This window comes from Neovison vison, chromosome 9 (genome assembly GCF_020171115.1).
Source record: "Neovison vison isolate M4711 chromosome 9, ASM_NN_V1, whole genome shotgun sequence".
In the NCBI taxonomy this organism is placed as follows: Eukaryota; Metazoa; Chordata; class Mammalia; order Carnivora; family Mustelidae; genus Neogale; species Neogale vison.
Window position 1 is genome coordinate 53,060,462 of NC_058099.1, and position 22,682 is coordinate 53,083,143.

Here is a 22,682-nt window from a genome sequence, read left to right on the forward strand (position 1 = left end):
ACTAGTTGATATGTTCTAGGCATTATGGTATTTAAGAATATATCATTAAATATTTTTTGAAAAACTACTAAAAAATATATCATTTAATTCTTACAGTAACTCTCTGCGAGTACTTTCTCTCTGTAGCCCCATTTTACAGATAAGGAAATTTAGGGAGAGGTGAGTTGGCTTAATTAGAATTGACTTGAATTCTCATGCAAGCCACTTATATGATTTTACCTTTTCTGGTAGCCACATTAAAAATTAAAAGGTCACAAAATGTAAGAAATCAAAGGTAACATGAAAATAATTTTAGGAATATATTTTGTTCAACCAGATATATGTAAAATGTTTGTTTAAACAAGTAACCAGTAAGAACTTAGTGAGATATCTCACATTCCTTTCTCTTGTACTGATTATATGAAGTCCAGTGTGTATTTTACTCTGAGAGCACATCTCCGTTTGGAGTAGCCACATTTCCAGTGCTCATGTGCCCTCAGTGTCTGGTGATTGCTGCATTGGACACAGTGGTGCTGGAGCTCACATCCTTTTTTTTTTTTAATGATTTATTTATTTATTAGAGAGAGAGAGTATGTGAGAAGGGAGAGGGAGAGAGAATCTCAAGCAGATTCCACGCTCAGCGTAGAGCCCAAGGTAGGACTCCCTCTCATGATCCTGAGCTCTCACCTGAGCTGAAACCCAGAGTGGGCGCTCACCCGGCTACACCACCCAGGTGCCCTGGAGCTCACGTTCTTGATCGTTATGCTGGTAAGACCAGACTTCATGAAAAGCATAATTTCCACAGGAATTTTTTTTTCATGAATAGTTCCTTCAAAGTACTGAATAGGTGGACGCCTGGGTGGCTCAGTCGGTTGAGTGGCTGCATTCGGTTCAGGTCATGGCCCCAGCGTCCTGGGATCAAGTCCCACATCTGGCTCCTTGTTCAGCAGGGAGCCTGCTTCTCCCTCTGCCTCTGTCTGCCTGTGCTCACTCTCTCTCTCTGACAAATAAATAAAATCTTAAAAAAAAAAAAAAAAAAAAAAAAGGTACCGAATAGGGGTGCCTGGGTGGCTCAGTTGGTTAAGCTACTGCCTTTGTCTCAGGTCATGATCCCAAGGTCCTGGGATCAAGCCCTGAATCGGGCTCCTTGCTCAGCGGGGAGCCTGCTTCTCCTTCTGCCTGTTCTGCCTGCTCTGCCTACTCCCCCTGCTTGGGCTCTCTCTCTTTCTCTGACAAATAAAAAAATGAAATCTTTAAAAATATATAAAATTACTGAGTGTATCATATTATTCTGGTTCTTTGGGGCTTCAGTTTTGTAGGTAGTCAGCACAGGAAAACCATTAAATGCAAACTGAATGTTTGCATTTGGGGTTCTTGATGATTTATTTATTTGGTATGTTCCAGAGTTATTCAGTGATTCCCCTTTGACAGTTTAGTTTCCAGTTTTTACAGTTACAAATATGTTGCAATGAATTTTTTTTTTAGAAGATTTTATTTATTTATTTGACAGAGAGAGAGAGAGCACAAGTAGGCGGAGTAGGCAGAGGGAGAAATAGGCTCCGCACTGGGCAGGGAGCCCAATGTGGGGCTTGATCCCAAGACCCTGGGATTGTGACCTGAGCTGAAGGCAGCCGCTTAATGACTGAGCCACCAGGCACTCTGAATGTTCTTTTATATTGCTTTTTTTGGGCACATGGTCATATAATTCTCTGAAAAGATTTCTAGAAATGGAATTCCTGGTTGGAGGGTCTATGCACTTATTATTTTGACATTGCCAAATTGCCCTCCAGAAAGGCTGTACTGGTTTAAATTTTTACCAACAGCATTTCACTATTTTAATTTATATCCCCCTGTTGGTATGATTGAGTATCTTTTCATCTGCTTATTATTTTTATTTCTTCTCTTGTGAGTTGTTCATATACTAATGTAATTTTTCATTAGGTTGTTTATTGTTTTATCATTGACTCATAGGAGCTCTTTATATATTCTGTGAGAAAGAAGACTACAGCCTCTATCAGATATCCCATAGGAGCTAGCCTATACTTGCTTGGGTCCAGGTGTTCTGTACTTAAAATCAGTAGTCTCAGAGAGCACCACCGTCAGACCAGTTTATTCTGTGCCTGTGATGGAATGAGACAAAAATAGCACTCTGTCATCAAATCCAAGCACAGATAAAAAACAGGAACACCATGCAAATCACAAAGGTGACCAAACATCCCCCTTCCCCAGCTAACGTGGGAGCCTCTTGCCGTTTCACCAATTACAGCTTTTAGATCCATTCCTGTTGATTTCTGTCAGGTGATTTACATTGGGAAATTTCTTCTTTGTGTCACAGAACTTTTGTGAAAAGATTTTAAAGCACAATATCCCCTTCTGTGTCCTAAAACTCAGATGCTTGTGTGTACTTAACTACATCCTCTTTTGCTCAGTAAGGGTCTTTTTTTTTTTTTTTTAAAGATTTTATTTGTTTATTTGAGAGAGAGAGATCACAAGTAGGCAGAGAGGCAGGCAGAGAGAGAGAGAGGGAAGCAGGCCCCCTGATGAGCAGAGAGCCTGATTCGGGGCTTGATCCCAGGACGTCAGGATCATGACCTGAGCTGAAGGCAGAGGCTTAACCCACTGAGCCACCCAGGCGCCCTCAGTAAGGGTCTTAAGGAAGGACAACTCACTGTACCTCTTTCTACAGGTTTAAAAGTGTAGAATCGGTCTGAATTTGTGGCAACTGGGAATTTCACCAAGATGTTATTTTTATAGAATCTCACATATGAGCTTGCCTTCTTCTGATAAAACAGTCTATCAGTAAAAATAAAATTTAAAAGATCATCAGTTAATTATTCCGTTAATTATTGAATTAGCTCTTACACATTAGCGATAAACTGTTAGATGTAAAAAAAATTTTTTTAGAGTGTTGTGATCTTAGTTTTTAGTGTCATAGAGACGACTTTCTGCCACTTGAATATATTTTCCTCATTTCTACTTCTTCCCTGTAAGAAGCTATTCAAACAGTAGCTTTATCATTTTTTTTTAAAGATTTTATTTATTTATTTGACAGAGAGAGAGATCACAAGTAGGCAGAGAGTTAGGCAGAGAGAGAGGAAGAAGCAGGCTCCCCACCGCACAGAGAGCCCGATGCGGGGCTCAATCCCAGAACCCTGGGATCATGACCTGCGCCGAAGGCAGAGGCTTAATACACTGAGCCACCCAGGTGCCCTGCTTTATCATATTTTTAAATTCCTTTATGTCCAAGAACATACTGATTACCCTGCCTATTTTATACACTTAAAAATATGAACTGTTCTACCAGGAAGTTAGAAAAATATTTTCAAGCAATAGCATGTTTACTTTTCGTCCAAAAAATTTCACATCTGTTAGCCTATGAGATGTAATTTTCAATGAGAAATCATTAGTTTACATTTTCAGGGGCTGTTACTCAGCCATACGGCCTTTAAATGATTGTGCTTCTTGTATGTTGGATTATATCGCTGGACTGTCACATGTTTGTGTGTTTTTTTTAAAAGGTTTTATTTATTTATTTGTCAGAGAGACGGGCATAGCGAGAGAGGGAACATAAGCAGGGGGAGTGAGAAAGGGAGAAGCAGTCTTCCCGCGGAGCAAGCAGCCCGATGTGGGGCTCGATCCCAGGATGCTGGGACCATGACCTGAGCTGAAAGCAGACGCTTAACAACTGAGCCACCCAGGTGTCCCCTGTCACGTGTTTTTAATGGGATAAAAGAACCATTAAAATACTTTCTATATTCATTTCCAGTGAAGTCCTTGGGAACATTTTATGTACAAAACTGGGAGATTTTTAAAAGATATTTCCCTGGGTGCCTGGGTGCCCACATTGGGCTCTCTGCTCTGTAGGGAGCCTGCTTCCTCCTTCTCCTCTGCCTGCCTCTCTGCCTACTTGTGATCTCTCTCTCTCTCTGTGTCAAATAAATAAATAAATAAATAAGTCTTTAAAAAAAAACAAAATTTCCCTTTACTTAAAAGTAATGACAAAAATTTATCTCATATACAACTGTTCATAGTATCAGTTAAAAATATTTTATTTATTTCTGTATTTGTAACCCATTATCTTCCAAAAGGATTGAATACTAGTAGATGCTTAAATGAATGAGTAAATTTTTCAGTAAAAACACAATATACTGTATATATTGAATGACTTCATAGTATAAAAGGCAAAAGGCATATAATAAAATGAGAAATAAAATAAAATGAGAAAAGGGGAAATTATAATTACTACATTCCAAATGAGGAAAGCTAAGGAAAGTGATCTCTGGATGTTACCTTGAGATCTGTAGCAACCAAGAGGTTGGTTTCGTTATTGTAAAGGACATCGAATAACCTCATATAATTGCAAATGGCTTTTCATTCTTCCTTGTTAGGAAATGATGTATGTCTGGAACGGTTTTCCAATAGTGAGCAAGAGAAAAGACCTTTCCGAAAATCTGTTGGTCACTGTCGAAAAGGCTGAGGCTACTTTACAAAATGAAAGTAAGTATGAAAAATAAAAGCCTGAAAATCTTTTTTATTACCACTCTCCTGCCCTTTCCCTGTGTCTATCTGCCCGTGTTCATTTGTGTGTATCACAAGGACAAATCTCTTGGGCTGCAAGGATCTGGGTGATTATGATCAGAAGAAGGGAGGAATGACACGTGCTGCCACATGGACAAGTTTGGGGACACGAGGCTATGTGAAAGATGCTTGTTGCAGAAGACAGCATATGGCATGGTTCCATTTATTTATTTAAGAATATTTTATTTATTTATTTGACAGAGAGCGATCACAAGTAGGCAGAGAGGCAGGCAGAGAGAGAGAGGAGGAAGCAGGCTCCCTGCTGAGCAGAGAGCCTGATGCGGGACTCGATCCCAGGACCCTGAGATCATGACCTGAGCCGAAGGCAGCGGCCCAACCCACTGAGCCACCCAGGCGCCCGCATGGTTCCATTTAAATGAGATACTGAGAATAGGTAAATCTATAAAGACAGAAAGTAGACTAGTGGTTTTATAACGAGGGATGGAAGAACGGGGGGTCTGCGTGTGATAGCTTTTAAAGGGTGTATGGTATTTCTTTTTGGAGTGTTGAGAATATTCTAAGATTGTACAACCAATCTAGTATTGGTTGTACAACTCTATAGCATACTCAAAACCAGTGAAGTTTACTTCCAAGTAGGTGAATTGTATGGTAAGTGAATTATATCTGAATAAGTCTTTTGCTGAGAAAGATGAATAATCAGTCGAGTTTTAGAGTGCATTTCTGGTTTTTTATTTGTGACTTGTTCCATCCCCTCTTTTGCTCTGTAATGACTATTATGTTTTTGCAGACACAGAAGATTGTTTTCAAGTTGAAATTTTATCACAATTTAATTTTTTTACTCATTACTGTTGGTTGTCCTAGAGGCCCCTCTCCAGTTTACTGGAAGCTCCATTTCCTTGGAAGCAGCTGGCATAGTAGAAGGAAAAATCAGGCTGTCTGGGTTTACAGTCCCAGCTTTGCAGCTGTGAGACCCCGGGAAACATAGCTCATCATTTCTGGATATCATGAGATGATGATATCCAAAAATACTTAGATAGTATCCGAAGTTTTCTTGATCTGACATTGTCTAATTCTCTAGCTTAAATAGAGCGTTTATTTTTGACAAATGATGCTATGGATGCTAGCCTTTGTAGTATTCCTTTTCAGCCTCCCAGTCATTTAGGTCTTCTCCTTTGGAATGTTCTAACCACAGAAGTAAAATGAAAACATCCATGGCGACAAACATGGTAAAGGGCATAGAAGTTCAGGTAAAGGCAAAGAAAATTGTAACAGTTAACTCATATTTTTTAACTGGAAAAGGATGGGCATTGAGGGAGTGGCCAGCACCATACTCACTATATTCTCCACATGGGAAATTAAATACTGAACATAGCTCCAGGGATAAGGGACCTCATTTGTATTTGGAGCTATAGAATGAGGCTGAAATGTTAAATGACATTTTTCTTTATAATTATTGTTAAAAAATTAAGCATATAATTGATTGATGTAGGTGAAAGAAATTACCCATGTTTTGCTATTATAATACAATTAATTTAGAATATTTGTTTGCTCCATCCTAGTCTTATTTTTACAGTTATAATCATAGTGTACCTGGATGTACACTAGACTACTTTTTTTTCATTTAATATATCATAAACTTTTTTTATTGAAGTATAATTGACATATAACATTATGTTGGTTTCATGTGTATACAATAAAGATTCAGTATTTGTGGACTCTCTAATGATCAGCACAATAAGGCTAGTTAACATACATGACCATACATATTACAAAGTTTTTTCATGTGTTCGAACTTTTAAGATCTCCTCTCTTAGCAACTTTCAAATATAAAGTACAGTATTATTTTTTTAAATTAAAGATTATTTATTTATTTATTTGACAGAGAGAGAGAGAGAGAGAGAGATCGATCACAAGAAGGCAGAGAGGCAGGCAGACAGAGAGGGGGAAGCAAGCTCACCACTGAGCAGAGAGCCCCACCCTGAGATCAGGACCTGAGCTGAAGGCAGAGGCTTAACCCACTGAACCACCCAGGTGCCCTTGAAGCACAGTATTATGAACTATAATCACCATGCTGTACATTTTATCCCCATGATTTATTTTATAATGGGAAGTTTATACATTTAACTCTCTTTACCCCTTTCTCCTACCTCCCATGCCCCACCCCCAGCAGCCACCAATTTATGAGCTTGATTTTTTTGTTTTGTTCTGTTTTAGATTTCACATAAGTGAAAGTATGGTATTTCTCTTTTGGTTCTGACTTATTTCATTACTTAGCATAATGCCCTCAAGGTCAATCCATGTTGTTGCAAAGCTGCAAGATTTTATTTTTTATGGATGAATAATATTCCATTGTATATATCTACTACATACAGAAAATGTAGTATATATTTTCTTTATCCATTCATCCACTTACGGCTTCCATATCTGGGCTATTTTTAATAATGCTGTGATGAACATGAGGATGCATATATCTTTTCGAGTTGGTGTTTCCATTTTCTTTGGATAAATACCTAGAGGTGGAATTTCTAGATCATATGGTAGTTCTATTTTTATCATAGACTTTTAAATTGTTGCTAAATGGCTCTTACAATAATTTCGAAAGCTTCATAGCACTCCATGGAGCTAATGTATCATAATTTAATCAACACTTTCAGTGTTATTGGGCATTTAGGCTGCTTTCCATATTTAAAATAATTCTAGTTTTAGATTACCATCAATAAGGAGAAGAAATATAAAAGAATGAAAGCTGAATCAGTGGCCTTAGTTGCTAATAAGGTCAAGGTTTCAGACAGGATACCTGAAGAAGTCAATAGAACAAAAAGCAATGATGTTCTGAGGCCACAGATCAACACCCCCACCTCCCAGATCTCCTAAATAACCATTTTGTGAATATAAACTGGTAATCACAGGGAGAACAGGAAAATGGAATATTCTGCTTTATTATTAAAAAAAGTCACCTGCGGGGCGCCTGGGTGGCTCAGTGGGTTAAAGCCTCTGCTTTCGGCTCGGGTCATGATCCCAAGTTCCTGGGATCGAGCCCCGCATTGGGCTCTCTGCTCAGCAGGGAGCCTGCTTTCCTTCCTCTCTCTCTGCCTACTTGTGATCTCTGTCTGTCAAATAAATTTAAAAAAAAAAAAAAAGTCACCTGCAAAGGTCATCTGTTGATGGGGGGTGAGCAATGTCCATCTCCCATATTAAAGGCAGCATTTTTATAAAAGAACCATGGTTCTCTTTCTCTCTTTTTCCCTCCCCCTTCCAGAAAAGTATTAAACCTCAGCCCCTGTGAACTGGGGCTTAGGTAGAGTAGCTAAAATATTGAGGTATTTATCTTCATGGACTGATAATTCTCTGTGATTTCTGGTCACCAGGGAAACAAGTGGATGAAAAATCTCAAGAAATTGAAATGAAAGAGAAATCCAAAGTTTGTACCATTTAACAGAGAACAAAGGATTATATGTATGAGTACAGACTTACAGACTCACTATATGGACAGTTTAGACTTTCTTTGTATGTTCTAGATGTTCCATTACTGATATATTATCTACATAGTTTCTGCATACAAAGTTGCAGTAAGCTTCTTTATGATTCTTTTCACAATTAAATATTTTTAATTTTTAAAAATTTTTTTTTTAAACTGATGGATTTCACATTATTTATTTATTTATTTATTTATTTTTTTAAACTGAAATTATTTTATTTTATTTACTTATTTATTTTTTTGGTGGAACCCCATGTGGGGCTTGAACTCCTGACCGTGAAACCAGGACCTGAGCGGAGATCAAGAGTTGGACGCTTAACCGAGTCACCCAGGTGTCCCTCTTCTTAATTTTAATTGTAGTTAGAATTATATATAACACAAAATTTACCACATGATCCATTCTTAACTATACAGTTTGGTAATGTTAAATATATTCATATAGCTGTGTAACCAGTCTCCAGAACTTTGCCATACCCATTCAAAATAGCTCTCCATTTCCCTCTCCCCACTGCCTCTGGCAGCCATAGTTCTATTTTTTTGTTACTATGAACGTGACTACATTAGGTTGCTCATATGAGTGGAATCCTACATGATTTGTCCTTTTGGAACTGCTTATTTTGCTTTGCATAATGGCGCCTCAGGGTATGGGGCCCCTGGGTGACTCAGTGGGTTAAGTGTCTGCCTTCAGCTTAGGCCATGATCCTGGGGTCCTGGGATTGAGTCCATTGGGTTCTCTGCTCAGTGGGGAGTTTACTTCTCCCTCTTCCTCTGCTGCTCCCCCTGCTTGTGCTTTCCCTCTCTCGGTCAAATAAATAAAATCTTTTTAAAAAATGGCCTCAGGCTATATCCATGTTGTAGCATATATGAGAATTTCCCTTTTTAAGGCTGCATAATATTTCATTGAATGTATAGATCATGTTTTTCTTTTCCATTTACCCACTGTTGCACATTTGAGTTGCTTCTACTTTTTGGCTATTGCAAATAATACTTCTGTGAACATAGGTATGTAAATATTTTTTTTGAGATTGTTCTCAGTTCTTTTATTTATTTTTAAAGGTTTTGTTTATTTATTTAAAAAACAGAGAGTACAAGCAGGGGGAGGGGTAGAGGGAAAAGCAGACTACCCGCTGAGCAGGGAGCCTGACAATGCAGGACTCTATCCCAGGACCCCAGGAACATGACACGAGCCGAAGGCAGATGTTTAACTGACTGGGCCAGCCAGGCGCCATGCTTTTGGTTCTGTGAGATATGTTCCCAGAAGTAGAACTGCTGGGACATGTGGTGTTTCTCTTTTAAGTTTTTTGAGGAACTGCCATACTGTTTTCTATAGCGGCTGCACCATTTTGTATTCCCTCCAGCAGTGCACAAGGTTCTAATTTCTCTATATCTCCACCAGTATTTGTAATATACTAGGGGGTTTTTTGGTTATTGTGGTTCGTTTGTTGTTTGTTTGTTTTTGTAGTAGCCATTCTGATGGATGTGAGATGATCTTTACTATTTTCAGTGTGAAGTTACTTCAAAAAGGAAAAAAGATTTCAGTTTGATTTGAGTGTAAAGTCGACATAAAGTTACATCATTTTGAAATTTAGATGAAATGAAACTCCACAGAAGTTTACTTTAAAAAATGAGATTTTTTAAAGAATGTACCTTTATAAAATTCATCTGGGCTTTTAAACAAATTTTAGTATTCATTTTTGTTCAACGACTTTGGCTACGTTTTATTAACTTGCTCATTTGAAAACTTGTAGATTTTCCGTACTAGAGATAGAATTGTGATAGCTGAGAAAACGTTGTTCCTGCCAGTAGGGGAATGATCTATGATTAAAACCCACATATCCACAAACCAGATGGGAAAATGGATATGTTTTTTAATAAGTAGATAATAAAAACTGAGAGGTGAAGGAAAACCTCTTTTTATTAAATGAAAACACTGGTAGAGTACCCCCATCCCCCCAAAAAAACCTGGATCATCTTGTTCCTTGTGTTTTTCTATAACTCAAAGGGCTTTGGTTCAGTTGAATGAATTCTGACATTTGGATGTCTGTCCTTTATAGTGTAGACTAAAGTTTATCACCACCAGAGAGTGGGGGCTTTGTATATTAAGAATTCCTGGGGGACCACTGGATTGTTTTCTATTTGAACAGGCTCTTCAGCCTTTACCTCGAAGTTTATTTTGTCCCATTATTGGTTGGGGGGAAAATGTAAAGTTGTAATATATGTATCAGACTATGGATATAGAGTGCTAGAGGCTTAAAAAACAGACTGCTCTATCCAGTGGTCTGGAGACAGTATTCTTACTTCCTGAATTTTTAATGGGTAGGAAGCCATCTGCTTCCTTCTTCTTTTAATGATCTATCGAGATGATCAGCTTAGAGATATCTAGGGGGGGGGGGCAGGGAAAGCTCAGACAGACAGATGCACTATACTTCATACAATTCTGTTTTTGTGTGTGTTTCCTGCGGGTTAAAAAAAAAATAATAATAAAAGTTTTCTGGGGCACCTGGGTGGCTCTGCTTTCGGCTCAGGTCATGATCGCAGGGTCCTGGGATCGAGCCCCACATCAGGCTGTCTGCTCAGCAGGGAGCCTACTTCCTCCTCTCTCTTTTTCTGCCTGCCTCTCTGATGACCTATGATCTCTGTCTGTCAAGTAAATAAATAAAATCTTTAAAAAAAGTTTTCTGAAGATTTTGTACACAAAATTTATGATAATCTCTACCAGGTCCATTATTCTATGCAGAAAAATGACCAGATCCCCATCTCTGCTCCTTCCCTCTCCTTAGTAATGACCTTTTAGTAATTAAACTCTTATCTTTCAGAGCAAGGGGGAAAAAATCCAAAACTAAAAAAATGAAATGAAGTTGTAACCCCGAGGTGACTCCAGCCTCTACCCTCTTTCCCCTAGTATTGGGAATTGAATGTATTTTCCCTTCTTCTCCCCTTGGCAAGTGTCTCTAAAGTAAAAGAAGGTAGAAGATACAGTTGGTGTTCTACTCTGACAATGCCATTATGAAAGGGCCTTTAGGGATACAAAGGGAAGGATACAGTTTAATAAGAGAAGAACACTTGGTGTGATATGCCTGGAGTCAGTGTCTGTCACTAATTCCGTTAGTGTTTCATTTGAAATCTAACTAAACTCAACATGTAGCCAGAAGTTGGTACAATAGATCTTCTCTGACTCTTCGTTGCAGTTAATTTGCTTTGTGAAATTCTATAGCAAACGCAATCAGAGTTACATAAAAGGGAAAATGCTACTTTATGGCTTTTCACTTTCTAAATCTGTTTTTTAATTTTTCCTTTGTTGCATTGCAGCTAGTTTCTAAGAAGTTCAATGTGGATATTTTTGTAGTTTGGACTTCAAACTTTCTTTTTCCTCGGCCTACCCTCTGTTTTATTAAGTTAAGCAGATCTTTTGTGATGAAAATGTGCTTTGGCAGCATTGTTGTATAATTTTCTTGGAATGTAAAATGGAAATTGTGTGTTGAAATGTTCATCTGTGAACTCACCCAGGAGGTTGAGAATCATGATAAAGAATTCAGATTTTAAGGGAAAATAATCATCTGCCAGAGAATACTCTGTGGTCTGAGGAAATGATGATTTGGCTAAGGTTTGGAGGAAGGTGGTGTCTTCGGACCCATTTTCATATCCTTAACTCATGATCTAAATAAAAGCTAAGTGCAGATTTACTGGTACTTTAATTTTCCATAGTTAATGTCTGTTCCTTAGCAAAACCATCATTCACTGAGCACCAGAAGTTTATGGTAAGACAAATTGTCATAAAATGCTGATATAGAAATCAATAGAATGCACAAAAATGATACTAAAAACTAGCATCCAGTATGGACCCTAAGGGTTTGGTTCTAGGCCTGGAAAGATTTTTCAGTGAACATCCATGATTAGAAACATAGATATATTTGGGGCGGGGGGCAGCAGGGCTGAAAAATGGTAACGTGATGTTGATGTCCATGATTTTTCCTGGTGAATGAGCTATCGGAGCTTGGAAGTGAGAGGTGAGTATCAGCTGTTTTTAGCCCCTTAGGAGTAAAGTGATCCCCTTCCGTTGGTTAAGTGGCATCATTAACCTCCCATAAACAAGCAGTTTACTAATGCAAACACCGGCATGTGTTAATAGTGATTTCTGAAGTTTGTACTAAACGCAGGGGAATCTGATGGAATATGAGGACTCCACCAGGCCTCAGTGGTCTGGTTTACTACGCCCCCCCCGCCCCCGCTGCCACCCCAACACCTTGTATTGTCACAGCCTGAAATGTATGAATTATCCGTCTGTCTTGGGAATGACTTAGTTTCAGTCACTTGTGAAAGCACCCAGATTCAAAAGGGGTAGATGGGAAATGTCTACCTTTTTTAGGTTGATGTCACACAGGGTATGGTTCCTTTTGCTTAAATAGTCTATAGCCCTCCGAAACCTCATAGCTATTCTTTGTAGAAGGCAGAGTCCTTTTCGAAAGGGAAAACGTGCTGAAAGAAAACCCTTTCCGGTAGCCTCAAGCACTTGCAAGTTTGTGAGGATTTTAGGTACCTTGCATGTACTTGGGTAACCATTTTGTCTAATTTTATGACAGAATTTTTCCCCCCAAAAGAACAAAACCTGGGAGAATTGAAAAGTTGTAAAACAGAATGGTCTGGAGAGGGTATTCTTACTTCCTGAATTTTTAATGGGTAGGAAGCCATCTGCTTCTCCATATGGACGTGTTATCCTCTCCGGTGCGAAGCCAGCACAGTTAGACGCCAGAACCACAGGGGGAGGCCGCCCTCTTGCTCCTCGCTGCTTTACCTCTTATAGAATTAATACAGCTCTTACTTTATTTAGAGTTCAGATTTCCTACTCTTACACCTAAGACCACCTAACTCGGAGACTGAGCCCTGAGCACCTGAAGAACGATTTTCAAGTGGATAGAGCGGCAGCCCTTAGTCAAATGGTGTATGGCGGTAGAAAGCCGCCTCTTCTTTTGATTTAAAATAATTTCATTGTGTTTTCTTAAGGGAAGCCTAACAAATGCTAGAAATATTTTCCTTATTTCTCAGCGATCCCTCCGAAACCTCATAGCTATTCTTTGTCCCTCTTCCTTGGGATGTTTTAAAGTGATTTTCCTTTTATGTGTGCTTTCTGTTTGCCTGGCTTTAGACATGAGCGACTACTCTGTGGATGACGAGTGTCTGGTAAAGCTGCTGAAAGGGTGTTGCCTGAAGAACCTGCAGCGGCCCTTGCAAGCCGAGCTGTGCTTCAATCACGTCATCCAAAGGTACAGACAAACAGGAGAGTGAGCTGAGCGCAAACTGCGGTTCCCAGGAACTGCTGTGAGAAAGCGACGTGTTCTCTCCCGCAGCGAGTGTCCCAGGGTTACCGGGAAGAGAATCCGGTAGCTCTCTCATTGTCCTTTGAGAGCAGACTCAGAGCCCAAGTAGAAGATGGCTTTATGCATTTCTACACAGCGTTTAAGGGGAATGCTAAGTTCCACAAAACCTAGACATGAGCTTAGATGAGAATGTAGAGGATGGGTGAGGACTGGTGTCCTTATAAAGAGGAAAGGGACCATGTCTATTTCCCAAATAGGTAATCTACTGTTGTTAGTAAACATGTTAAAGAAGTAGCCATTGATTAAAAGAAAAAAAGAAGTAGCCATTGAGTTTGGTTTTACTGGTGTTTCTGGAAGGATCGAAAGGATGACCCGTTTGTGCTACGTGTTACATTTATTGAATCTACAGTGAATTGTTTGCTCATGTGTTTTGTGATTTTGGACTGTGAGCTCCCCTTCCTTGGGGTCTTGTCTTGAGACATCTGTGAGGTTAGGCTGGAAGAAGAGTCTCTAAAGTGATTTTGCTTTTATTCCTGCCAGGTTCGTGTTAATAGCATTGCTGAGAGGTCCTTGGATCTTTTGGGCCATGTAAATTTGTAAATTTGAATTGCAAATTCATGTGAGGTCAGGTCTGTTGGTTATTAATTTCCCAAAGAATGTGTTTTTTTTTCCTTCCAACCTGGACCCAGATTGAGGAGCCAACTGCCCTTGTCTTCCTCCTATGCCAGGGAGTGGGTTTTTCCAATCTGCCCTCCCCCTGATGGAGAATGGCCCCAGGTTTATATGAAGGTCTCAGGCTCTGCTCTTCTGTGGACTCAAAGCCTCCGCTGCATGGACACTGAGATAGAAAGCCCTGGTTGACTCAGGTCGAAGCAGATCCCAGGGCTGCTTTGACGTCATCCACACCCTTAGAGTTCTGCTTTTGTTTTCAGTTTGCGAGTTTTTCCTACATTCTTGTGAGCTGAATTATGCATTTGGAAGTGCGTTACTTATATATATTTTTTATTGCTTCTTGATGTTTTATGGTCAGATTTCATACTATTGCTGAAAACAGAAGTGTTGACCACTTATTTATGGACTTTTTAAAAGCCTTATAAGACTTAACAGTATAAAGAAATACAGTGTTCTAATTTCTAAATGGAGTCATTTTCTGAACATATTCATTTTTTTTACAAGGATGACCTTGTCCTTTCCAGGGTTAATCTTTGAAGATCTTGCATGCATTCATCTTCCTAAGGGGTGTAAATAATGCTTAGGACTGGATTTAGATTAAAGAATAAAATAAAAGAGGAATATATTCAAAACAAACTATTTATTGCCATCGTTTATTAGATCCCTCAGCTGTATACTGACAGTTCTCTCTGGTGATAGGCTTAGTGGTGCACCTGTTTTCTGCAGAATGGAAAAAGTACATACTTTGAAAAAGAATGATTTGTTTCTTGTTATGTTAAGACTTAATTGCTTTCCTTTCACTCTTTTAGTGAAAAGCTGCTGAAGTATGACCACTATCTAGTGCCATTTACTCTGTTTGAGTTGGCCTTTTTGTACAAAAGCCAAGGGGAAATTGACAAGGCCATAAAGACCCTAGAAACTGCAAGGTAAGTGATAATGGCAGCTTTTCCTGCTTGCTCTGAAGTCAGGAACATCGACACTGGTATAACCACAGCAGTAATTTTATATACTTAGAAGTTAAAACATGAATGAAAAATGAATAATAATGTTATGCTCATAACTTTTGCTCTAGTTGTGCTATTTCCAACCTTTTCAATGGCTGACATCCTGTGACTGTTTACAAGTATTGTGATTGCTCGCATTGCTATGCCAGATTTTTAACCTGTTCTTTTCTGCATTGGGGTTGGCCGATGTTTTCTATAAAGGGCCAGATGGTAAGTATTTCTAGTTTTACAAGAATAAGGTCTCATTGCAACTTCTGATTGTACTGAAACCAGCCACAGAAGAGAATATGTAAATAAATGGTTGTCTCTGGACTTGGCCATTATTTGGGTCATAATTTGCTGACCCTTAGTGTCTTTAACCACATCTCTCATTTCCTTCAAGAGCCGCTGATTGGAAGAAGCCCTCTGTGTATTTCTCTAGCTCTCTTTTCTTTCTGTCTAGTGTAGTAATTCTGAAGTGTTTTTATTTTCTGCTAGACAATGGCTCTCTGACTTGTGATTATGGCTAACTGTGGTCTGTTTGCACTGAATACTTGTTACAGTAGAGAAAGAATGAGATAATACCTTTAAGCCATAAATAGCTTAGTGATTCATTGGTTTGTTCATTTACTCAAAATCAGCAAGTATTCACTGAGCACTTATTATGTGCCAGACACTAGTAAAGGCCTTAGACAGACATCTATACATAAACAGGCAGCGTTTCCTCTTGCTTAGTTAGGGAGAGGTGTTGAATAAGTTGACAAGTAAGAGAATCAGCAATGGTATATGCTTTGCTGAGATTTCTAATATGGTACAGAGTCCTTGGGTATTACCTTAGGATTGGGTTGAGTCTGGACGGTTTCCATGAGGAGATGATATTGTAGTTGAGATTTGCATATTTAAAGCCAGTCTTGAGATGATCAGTCACTAAAAGCCTGAGTGGGGAGCATTCCTGGCTCAAGTCACAGCTAGGAAACCTCTAAACTGGGCAGTTGAGCCACTAGATAGTACGTGATGCTCTTTACTGAAATGGGTTTTACTTAGAAGAGCAGGTTCCAGGAAAGGAGAAAACATACTCTGTTTAGGACCATGGGATTTTGAGGTGCTTGTTGGGTGTCTATGTGGAGATGGGGACTTCGCAGTTAAATATACAAGCATGGAGTTCAGTGGGAACATCAAGGCTGAATGTAGAGATTTCGAAGTCACCTGCACAGAGACGGTGGTATTTAAAGTCGTAATACTTGAAGTGATTCTGGGAAAATAATATAGCAATAGAAAGAGGTCCAGCCCAGAGCCTTGGGATATGCCATCCTTTTAGAATGAAACAATAAGATTAAGAAGAAGTGGCCAGTGAGTTAGGAAGACATCCAGGAAAGCAAAGTGAACAAAGTTTCAAAGAGAAGAGAGTGATCATTTGTGAGGATAGCTACTGAGAGGTCAAGCAAGGTGTGTCCAGAGAAATGGCTGCTGAACTTGGCAGCATGAAGATCCTCAGTGACTTTGACCCATGAGGGGGGAAAATGGAGTCAGCTACTTCAGGCAACTTTTCAGGATGTTTTGCTGTGAATAAAGCCTAGTAATGGGAAAGAAACTTCAGGGTATCATGGAGTAGAGAGAGGCTGCTGCTGCTGATTTTTTAAAGGGTGATATCACAGTGAGTCACTTTTAGAGCTAATTCTGGTCAGAGTGAGAATGACTCATATTTCAACTGACATGTATGTACCTTCAGATCTAGCTATTGGAAAATTTACAATTAGGGGCTCTCATTACTGTTGTTTTCAGTATTCATTGTTTGGACCTACTTGATGTTATCTCAGCAATGTATAATAAAACGAGTTTATAATGACGAAAATAAAAGGCTGTAATTCACTACTAAAATGGAAGACCATCAGTGGTCAAAAGTCACCACTAACTCAAGCCAGTGCTAATGAAGCCACCATAAACAGACTTACCATAATTTCAAGATGTTCAGTTGTCTGCTCCTTCCTTTATGCAGTCAGAGCTTCGCAAAATCATGAAAATTAGTGGCCAGGCATTTAGGAAAATACTCAGTTACATCCTTTGGTAACCCATATTGTGTATAATAACCCTCGTCAAGGTTACCAGTGAGTAGCTCTTAGATTTCTGTAAGATGAAGAGCTGTAGAAGGAAAGCATTGCCCTTGCAAGGAAAGGAGTTACAGTTCACCCACGGGCCAAGGCAGCATATGAACGCAGGAGCCCAAAGTCAAAGCCATTCCATTCTGCTGATTCTTAACAATTCTAGTAGACAGAAGTGAATATGGATGATCTAAGTAAAATTTTTAATCTGTGATATCTATGGCCCCTTCTGACATTGTCCCACAACTGTTGGCCAAACCATTGATATTTGCTTGTTAGAATCGGAGTAAGTAATTTTGGTGTCACCACGTGATCCTACTTTCTTTGTTGTAGTTGTTTCATGAGGTTTCAGCATGATTTCTTTGTGTGGAGGGGGCGGTGATTGATCATGTTCATGTGAAGCTGCTTTAAAATTCCTGGTTTAGGAAAGGAAGTCAACTATTTAGGAAGAGTTCCGAAAATTTGTTGAAACCCTCTTCATAAGCTTGTGGCTGTGTTTGTGAATGGCTTGGTCATCAAATAGGAACTTGCTACTCAAAGTATGACTTTCAAATCCCTGCCAGGGAGCTTCTAGAAGTATAGAATATTGTCATCCTCCTTCACTCACAGGAGCAGAATCTGGATTTTAACAAGATCTGCTGTTAATGCATATTCACGTTTGGAAGCAAATAAGGAATGAAGAAGGGGAGGTGGTGGTGTTGCCCTTGGATACAGAGAGACTTTTGACATTACAATTTCATTGTTATTTTCTTTAGAAACAACTACAAAGATTACTCCATGGAGTCCAGGCTACACTTCCGAATTCAGGCAGCGCTTCACCTCTGGAAAACAACTTCCTCTGATTGATCAGAACATGAAGGATGGGATTCTCCCTCAGTTAGCACCAACATTTGCTAGAGATTAGACCTTGTATTAAAGTGGAAACTGGTCTTGTGAGTGAGAGACAAAAAACTAGTTTTATTGTCAATATTTTTTATCATCTGTGTGGTTTATTGTTGGTCTGCATAAATGTTTTTTTTCCTTGTGAAACAATGTTCAATGTTCAGTACTATCTAGAAAACTCTTATATTTTGCCTCTCCAAGAAGAATTTCATATTAGATTTAAATTGGAGAGTGAAGAAGTCTTTTAAAGGACTCACAGGTACAACAAAGTCTGATTAGATTATTTATTTTTTTAATGTGGAAATTAATGTGTAAGTAACAAATGGCTGATAAATTGAGCCACTTTTAGATTTGTTGGTTAGAGATATTTTGTTGTCTACTATTTAAATTTAAGAGGGGAAATAAAAATCACCTACATTCAAAATAGATTAACAATAACTTGAAGTCTCCTGAGAGAGACAGGTAGTGGGTGTGAATAGGGACAGGATGATGTCCTTAACAGGTTGAAGAGAATCGTATCTAGAAAGATGGTGAAATGTTAGGTTTTGGGTTTTTTTTTAATTCCTCATGTAAGTTAAAGGTGGTGACATTTTTGAGCAACTCGACTTTTTTTGAATGTACTGAAGTCTATTATAAAAACAAAACTCAAACTGTCTAAAGGGAAGAAAAAGTCCTATTTTAGAAATTATCCTCAACCTTAGCCATGAGAGTCTAAAATACCTACGTTGATTATTTTTTTTAATAGGAAGCAAAATTCCTGCTGCTTTAAATATGTAAAATATCAATAATTTTTATACTCATGATGTTGGTGAGTAAGATCTAATTTTCTAATCTCTCTATCTAGCACTGTGATGGTTCCTTGTAGATATCTGGACCATGCTTCGTCCTTTATCTGGGAAACCCAATCAGGGAAGAATGTGGGGAGAGCCTGGCTCTGCTACTTCATAGCAGTTACTGGGGTGACCTTTAGAGAGCCCCCTGCTCTTTGCAGCAGCATATTGTCCTCATCTGTGAAATGGAAAAAGAACAGATGACTTTTCAAGGTCTCTTTCAGTTTTGTAACTGTGAGTCTGTGTATTAGGCATTGTCAGCAAAAGTGTGAAACTGTTTAACCCAAACTGGTACCACAAAGTGCATGTCTTATTCTACAGTCCTGTCTACTCCCAGTTCTCCCACGTGTTGGAGTTAATGACAGGATTGCATCCAGGGTGAGGAAAAATAATTCATGGATCCATAAATCAGGGTGTGGTCCTATTTCATTCCATTTTGAAGAGTAACTTATCACGGAAACTTATGCAGTTTAACAGAACAGCCCCAGATTGGGAGTCTGGAGCCCACCTCTGCTAGTCAGTAGTTCCTTGATGTGGTGTAAGATCCTCCATTATTTCTGCGACTCCATTCCCCTCCCACGGCACCCCAGGGTGGGGGGCAGGGGAGGAGACCACACACCGCTTGGTGCTTGTGACGGATCAGTTAGATAATCCCTGTGATAGCTTTTGGTAAACTGTCAAAGGCTATGTGAATATATGAGTGCTGTAATAATTATGGTCTTTATGTGCTGATTACAATACCAATACAAAAATATTGGCTGAGTTGTGGTCTCTGATGTAAAATGACAGAAGTGCACAAATTCCAACACTTCTAAACTTATTCTTGTGTTTGACACTAACAATAACCCAGATTATGAATTTACTCCTTACTCTTCATTCCCTGCTTTGCGAGTCTGTACCTGGCAGATATTTTGGTCTTGTTTTCTTTAAGGTACTAATTCTTGACCAATACTGAGGATATGTTTCCAGTGGGAGATGATTAATACAACCTGAGTCAGAGAACTAGCCCTTCAGACAGCATGGGGGAGCTCTCACTATGTGCTAATCATATGAATTACATAGCTTTATTTTAGGTCCAGACAAGAGGAAATAAAATGAACCGTTATTAAATCACCAGTGGAAATATGTTTGATAATTATTTTGTATACAACTTGAAAAATAGTTTTAAAATGCCTTAGAAGAGCTTTGGTAGCATTACTTTTTCAAAATATAAAGACCCATATTGTTTTTGTGAGAAGCTGCAGGTCAGAGCAAAAGTCAGTCAAAACTTCTCTTTCTGGTATAATTTGAAAACAATATGAGGTATAGTGATTATTTTTTTAAATTTTATTTTAACTCTGTGTTACCAAACAAATATAAAAGAAATTCCTATGTCTCATTAAACTTTTTCCTTTATTTTTTCTTATCTTGTTTTTCTTTTTATTTCCTATTCTTTGTATTTAAATTCAGTTAACCAACATAGAGAACATCATTAGTTAATATGTGGTTCAATAATTTACCAGTTGCATGTAACACCCACTGCCCATCACCCAGTTACCCCACCCCCTCATCCACCTCCCCTCCAGCAACCCCTCAGTTTCTTTCCTGTAGTTAAGAATCTCTCATGGTTTGTCTCCGTCTCTCACTTCTTCCCAGTTTCCCCTCCCTTCCCCTTTGATCCTCTGTGCTGTTTCTTACCTTCCTCATGTGAGTGAAACCAGATGATAATCGTCTTTCTCTGATTGTCCTGTTCTCTTTATAATTACCTGATAATATGGATAATCATCCATCGACTTTCAGTGTTTAATTGTTGTAAGATCATTAACACTGCAAATATTTCTCTGTTTCCAGCCCTGTTCATGATACCCTGGTGGCACAAGTTTCATGTGGCATCATCTAATACTGCTTTTTTGGAGTTCCTTTGGATTCAGGGTGCTTTGTGAAGAATGAGTGCTGAAGTGACAATATTTTATCTAATGTTTTGAGGGGCATATGTGATGGGTTTGGGCTGCCAATGTGTCTGACAGTTTGTGCAATTTGTGTCATTTTTGGTAGAATTTTCTTTTCTTTCTTTCTTTCTTTTTTTTTTTTTTAAATAGAGAGCCGGGGTTCTGATTAGGGCTGTATAAATTTTAAGACTCAAGCAGAGGTTCTGCTTTGTAGGATCAGTGACAAGGAAGGCATGACTTCTGCTTGATAATTAATGGAAGGTTGACTACATCAACTCCTATATGGACATATATTTTAATGTTTCTTTGCTTCTCCTGGATACAAGAAGGTCTCAAGTCACGTAGGAAAAAGAAGAGCACTGATTCTGTTTCCTCAACAAGTGGGTAGAAGCTATAGGGAGGTGAATTTCAAATTAGCGTCAAGGAAGATTTTTAATCATTGAAGCTGTCTAAGAGTATAGCTATCTCTTTGGCAAAGTAGGCAGGTTAGCAGAGCTATGGGACTGTCATTCCTACCTGGGCTGGGAACTTGTAGTTGAACTTTGAGGTCACTTTCTGAGTCTTTGATAAGGGCTTCAAATCAGTGGAATATGTATAAAGGTTCCCCGCTTTTGAAGACAAGTTGAGTGTTTCTTTTGAAGCTACTGTAAATGTAGTTACATTTTGATAGTTCCTAATAGTTCCTGTGATCATTATGCTTCTATTTCTCATCCTTTCTTTATTTTACTTTTTTTTTTTTTTAAGGGATCTTATTTATTTATTTGACAGAGTGAGAGTGAGGGCGCAATCTGGGCAACAGAGGGAGAGGGAGAAGCAGGCTTTTTTGCTGAGAAGGGAGCCCGATGAGGGGCTCAATCCCAGGACCCTGGGATCATGACCTCAGCCAGAAGGCAGCGTCTTAACCCACTGAGCTCCCCAGGTTCCCCTCATCCTTCCTTTAAAGTGACTGAAAATAGTAATTGGAAAGGTCTTTGTGACTAACTGGAAAAAAATTTTGGAATTACTCTGATTAATTCATTGACTTTTTTCTTTTTATGTATTTCTATTTTTCTCCATCCTTATAAATCATAAATTCAAAAGCACTTAGTTAAAATGAGTTAATGAAGACTCTAGTGATTGTTTAGATGCCCTAAGATTTTGTGATTCATAGGGCCTAGAAAGGGTCTTGCGAAATTATCTCTCTCCCCTGCCCCCAACCTCTGGATGGTTTTGTTTCCCCTCAGTCCTGTTCTGTCTGGTGTGGTGACCACTGACCACTTGGGATTAGCACTTGAAACATGGCTAGTGGCATGTGTTGGAATGATGCCAAGTGAGGGAGTGCTCTTTTATATGTGCTGCAGTTTTATTCAAAGGAAAAAAACTTCCCAAAAGCATGCTTCCTAGAGTTTGGGCTTTTACTTGATGATGTTGTATATAGGTGTATTTTCACTTCTGGTTCAAATATGTGTCTGTGAGGTTTGCTTTTTCTGTTCAAGTGGCCATAAACTTTCATTTCTTCATTTTATTCTGCAGATGATCAAGGTCATCTTTGGTCTTTCTCCACTTTCCCAGAGCTTCTTAAATACTAGACTAAGACTTTATTTTTAACATTATTATTTTAATCTGATTTTACAAACTTTCCTTGCTTTTTCAGAAGCAGCAGCACAAACTACTAGAGTTGTAGAGTAACTCACCTTTGAGATGTTAGTAGGTTTTATGATTAAAATTATATATATATATATATATATATATATATATTTTTTTTTTTTTTTAAGTAGGCTCCACAACCCAGCGTGAGGCCCAAATTGGGGTTTGAACTCATGACCCTGAGATTAAGACCTGAGATGAAATTAAGAGCCAGATGCTTAACTGACGGAGCTACCCAGCCACCCCTAAAATAATATTTTCAAGGTTAACATTATTCTGAAGAATTTGGTGTGCAGTGTTTCAGCATTGACTCAGCTATGCCAATATGACTATTTAAGGAATATTAGGCAC

At 38.7% G+C, this 22,682-nt stretch overlaps 1 protein-coding gene across 2 annotated transcripts in view; it reads left to right on the forward strand.

The window, feature by feature from the left end:
* The window catches only part of TTC39B (tetratricopeptide repeat domain 39B), a 129,132-nt gene extending 109,242 nt beyond the window's left edge, over positions 1-19,890 (forward strand). For both annotated transcript variants that reach the window (XM_044265632.1, XM_044265633.1), the window contains 4 exons: positions 4,368-4,476; positions 13,140-13,257; positions 14,793-14,909; positions 17,821-19,890. In XM_044265632.1, coding sequence (XP_044121567.1) covers positions 4,368-4,476; positions 13,140-13,257; positions 14,793-14,909; positions 17,821-17,911 — 435 coding nt within the window. In that variant the 3' untranslated portion in view covers positions 17,912-19,890. The remainder of the gene's footprint in view (positions 1-4,367; positions 4,477-13,139; positions 13,258-14,792; positions 14,910-17,820) is intronic.
* Positions 19,891-22,682: the final 2,792 nt, after the last annotated feature.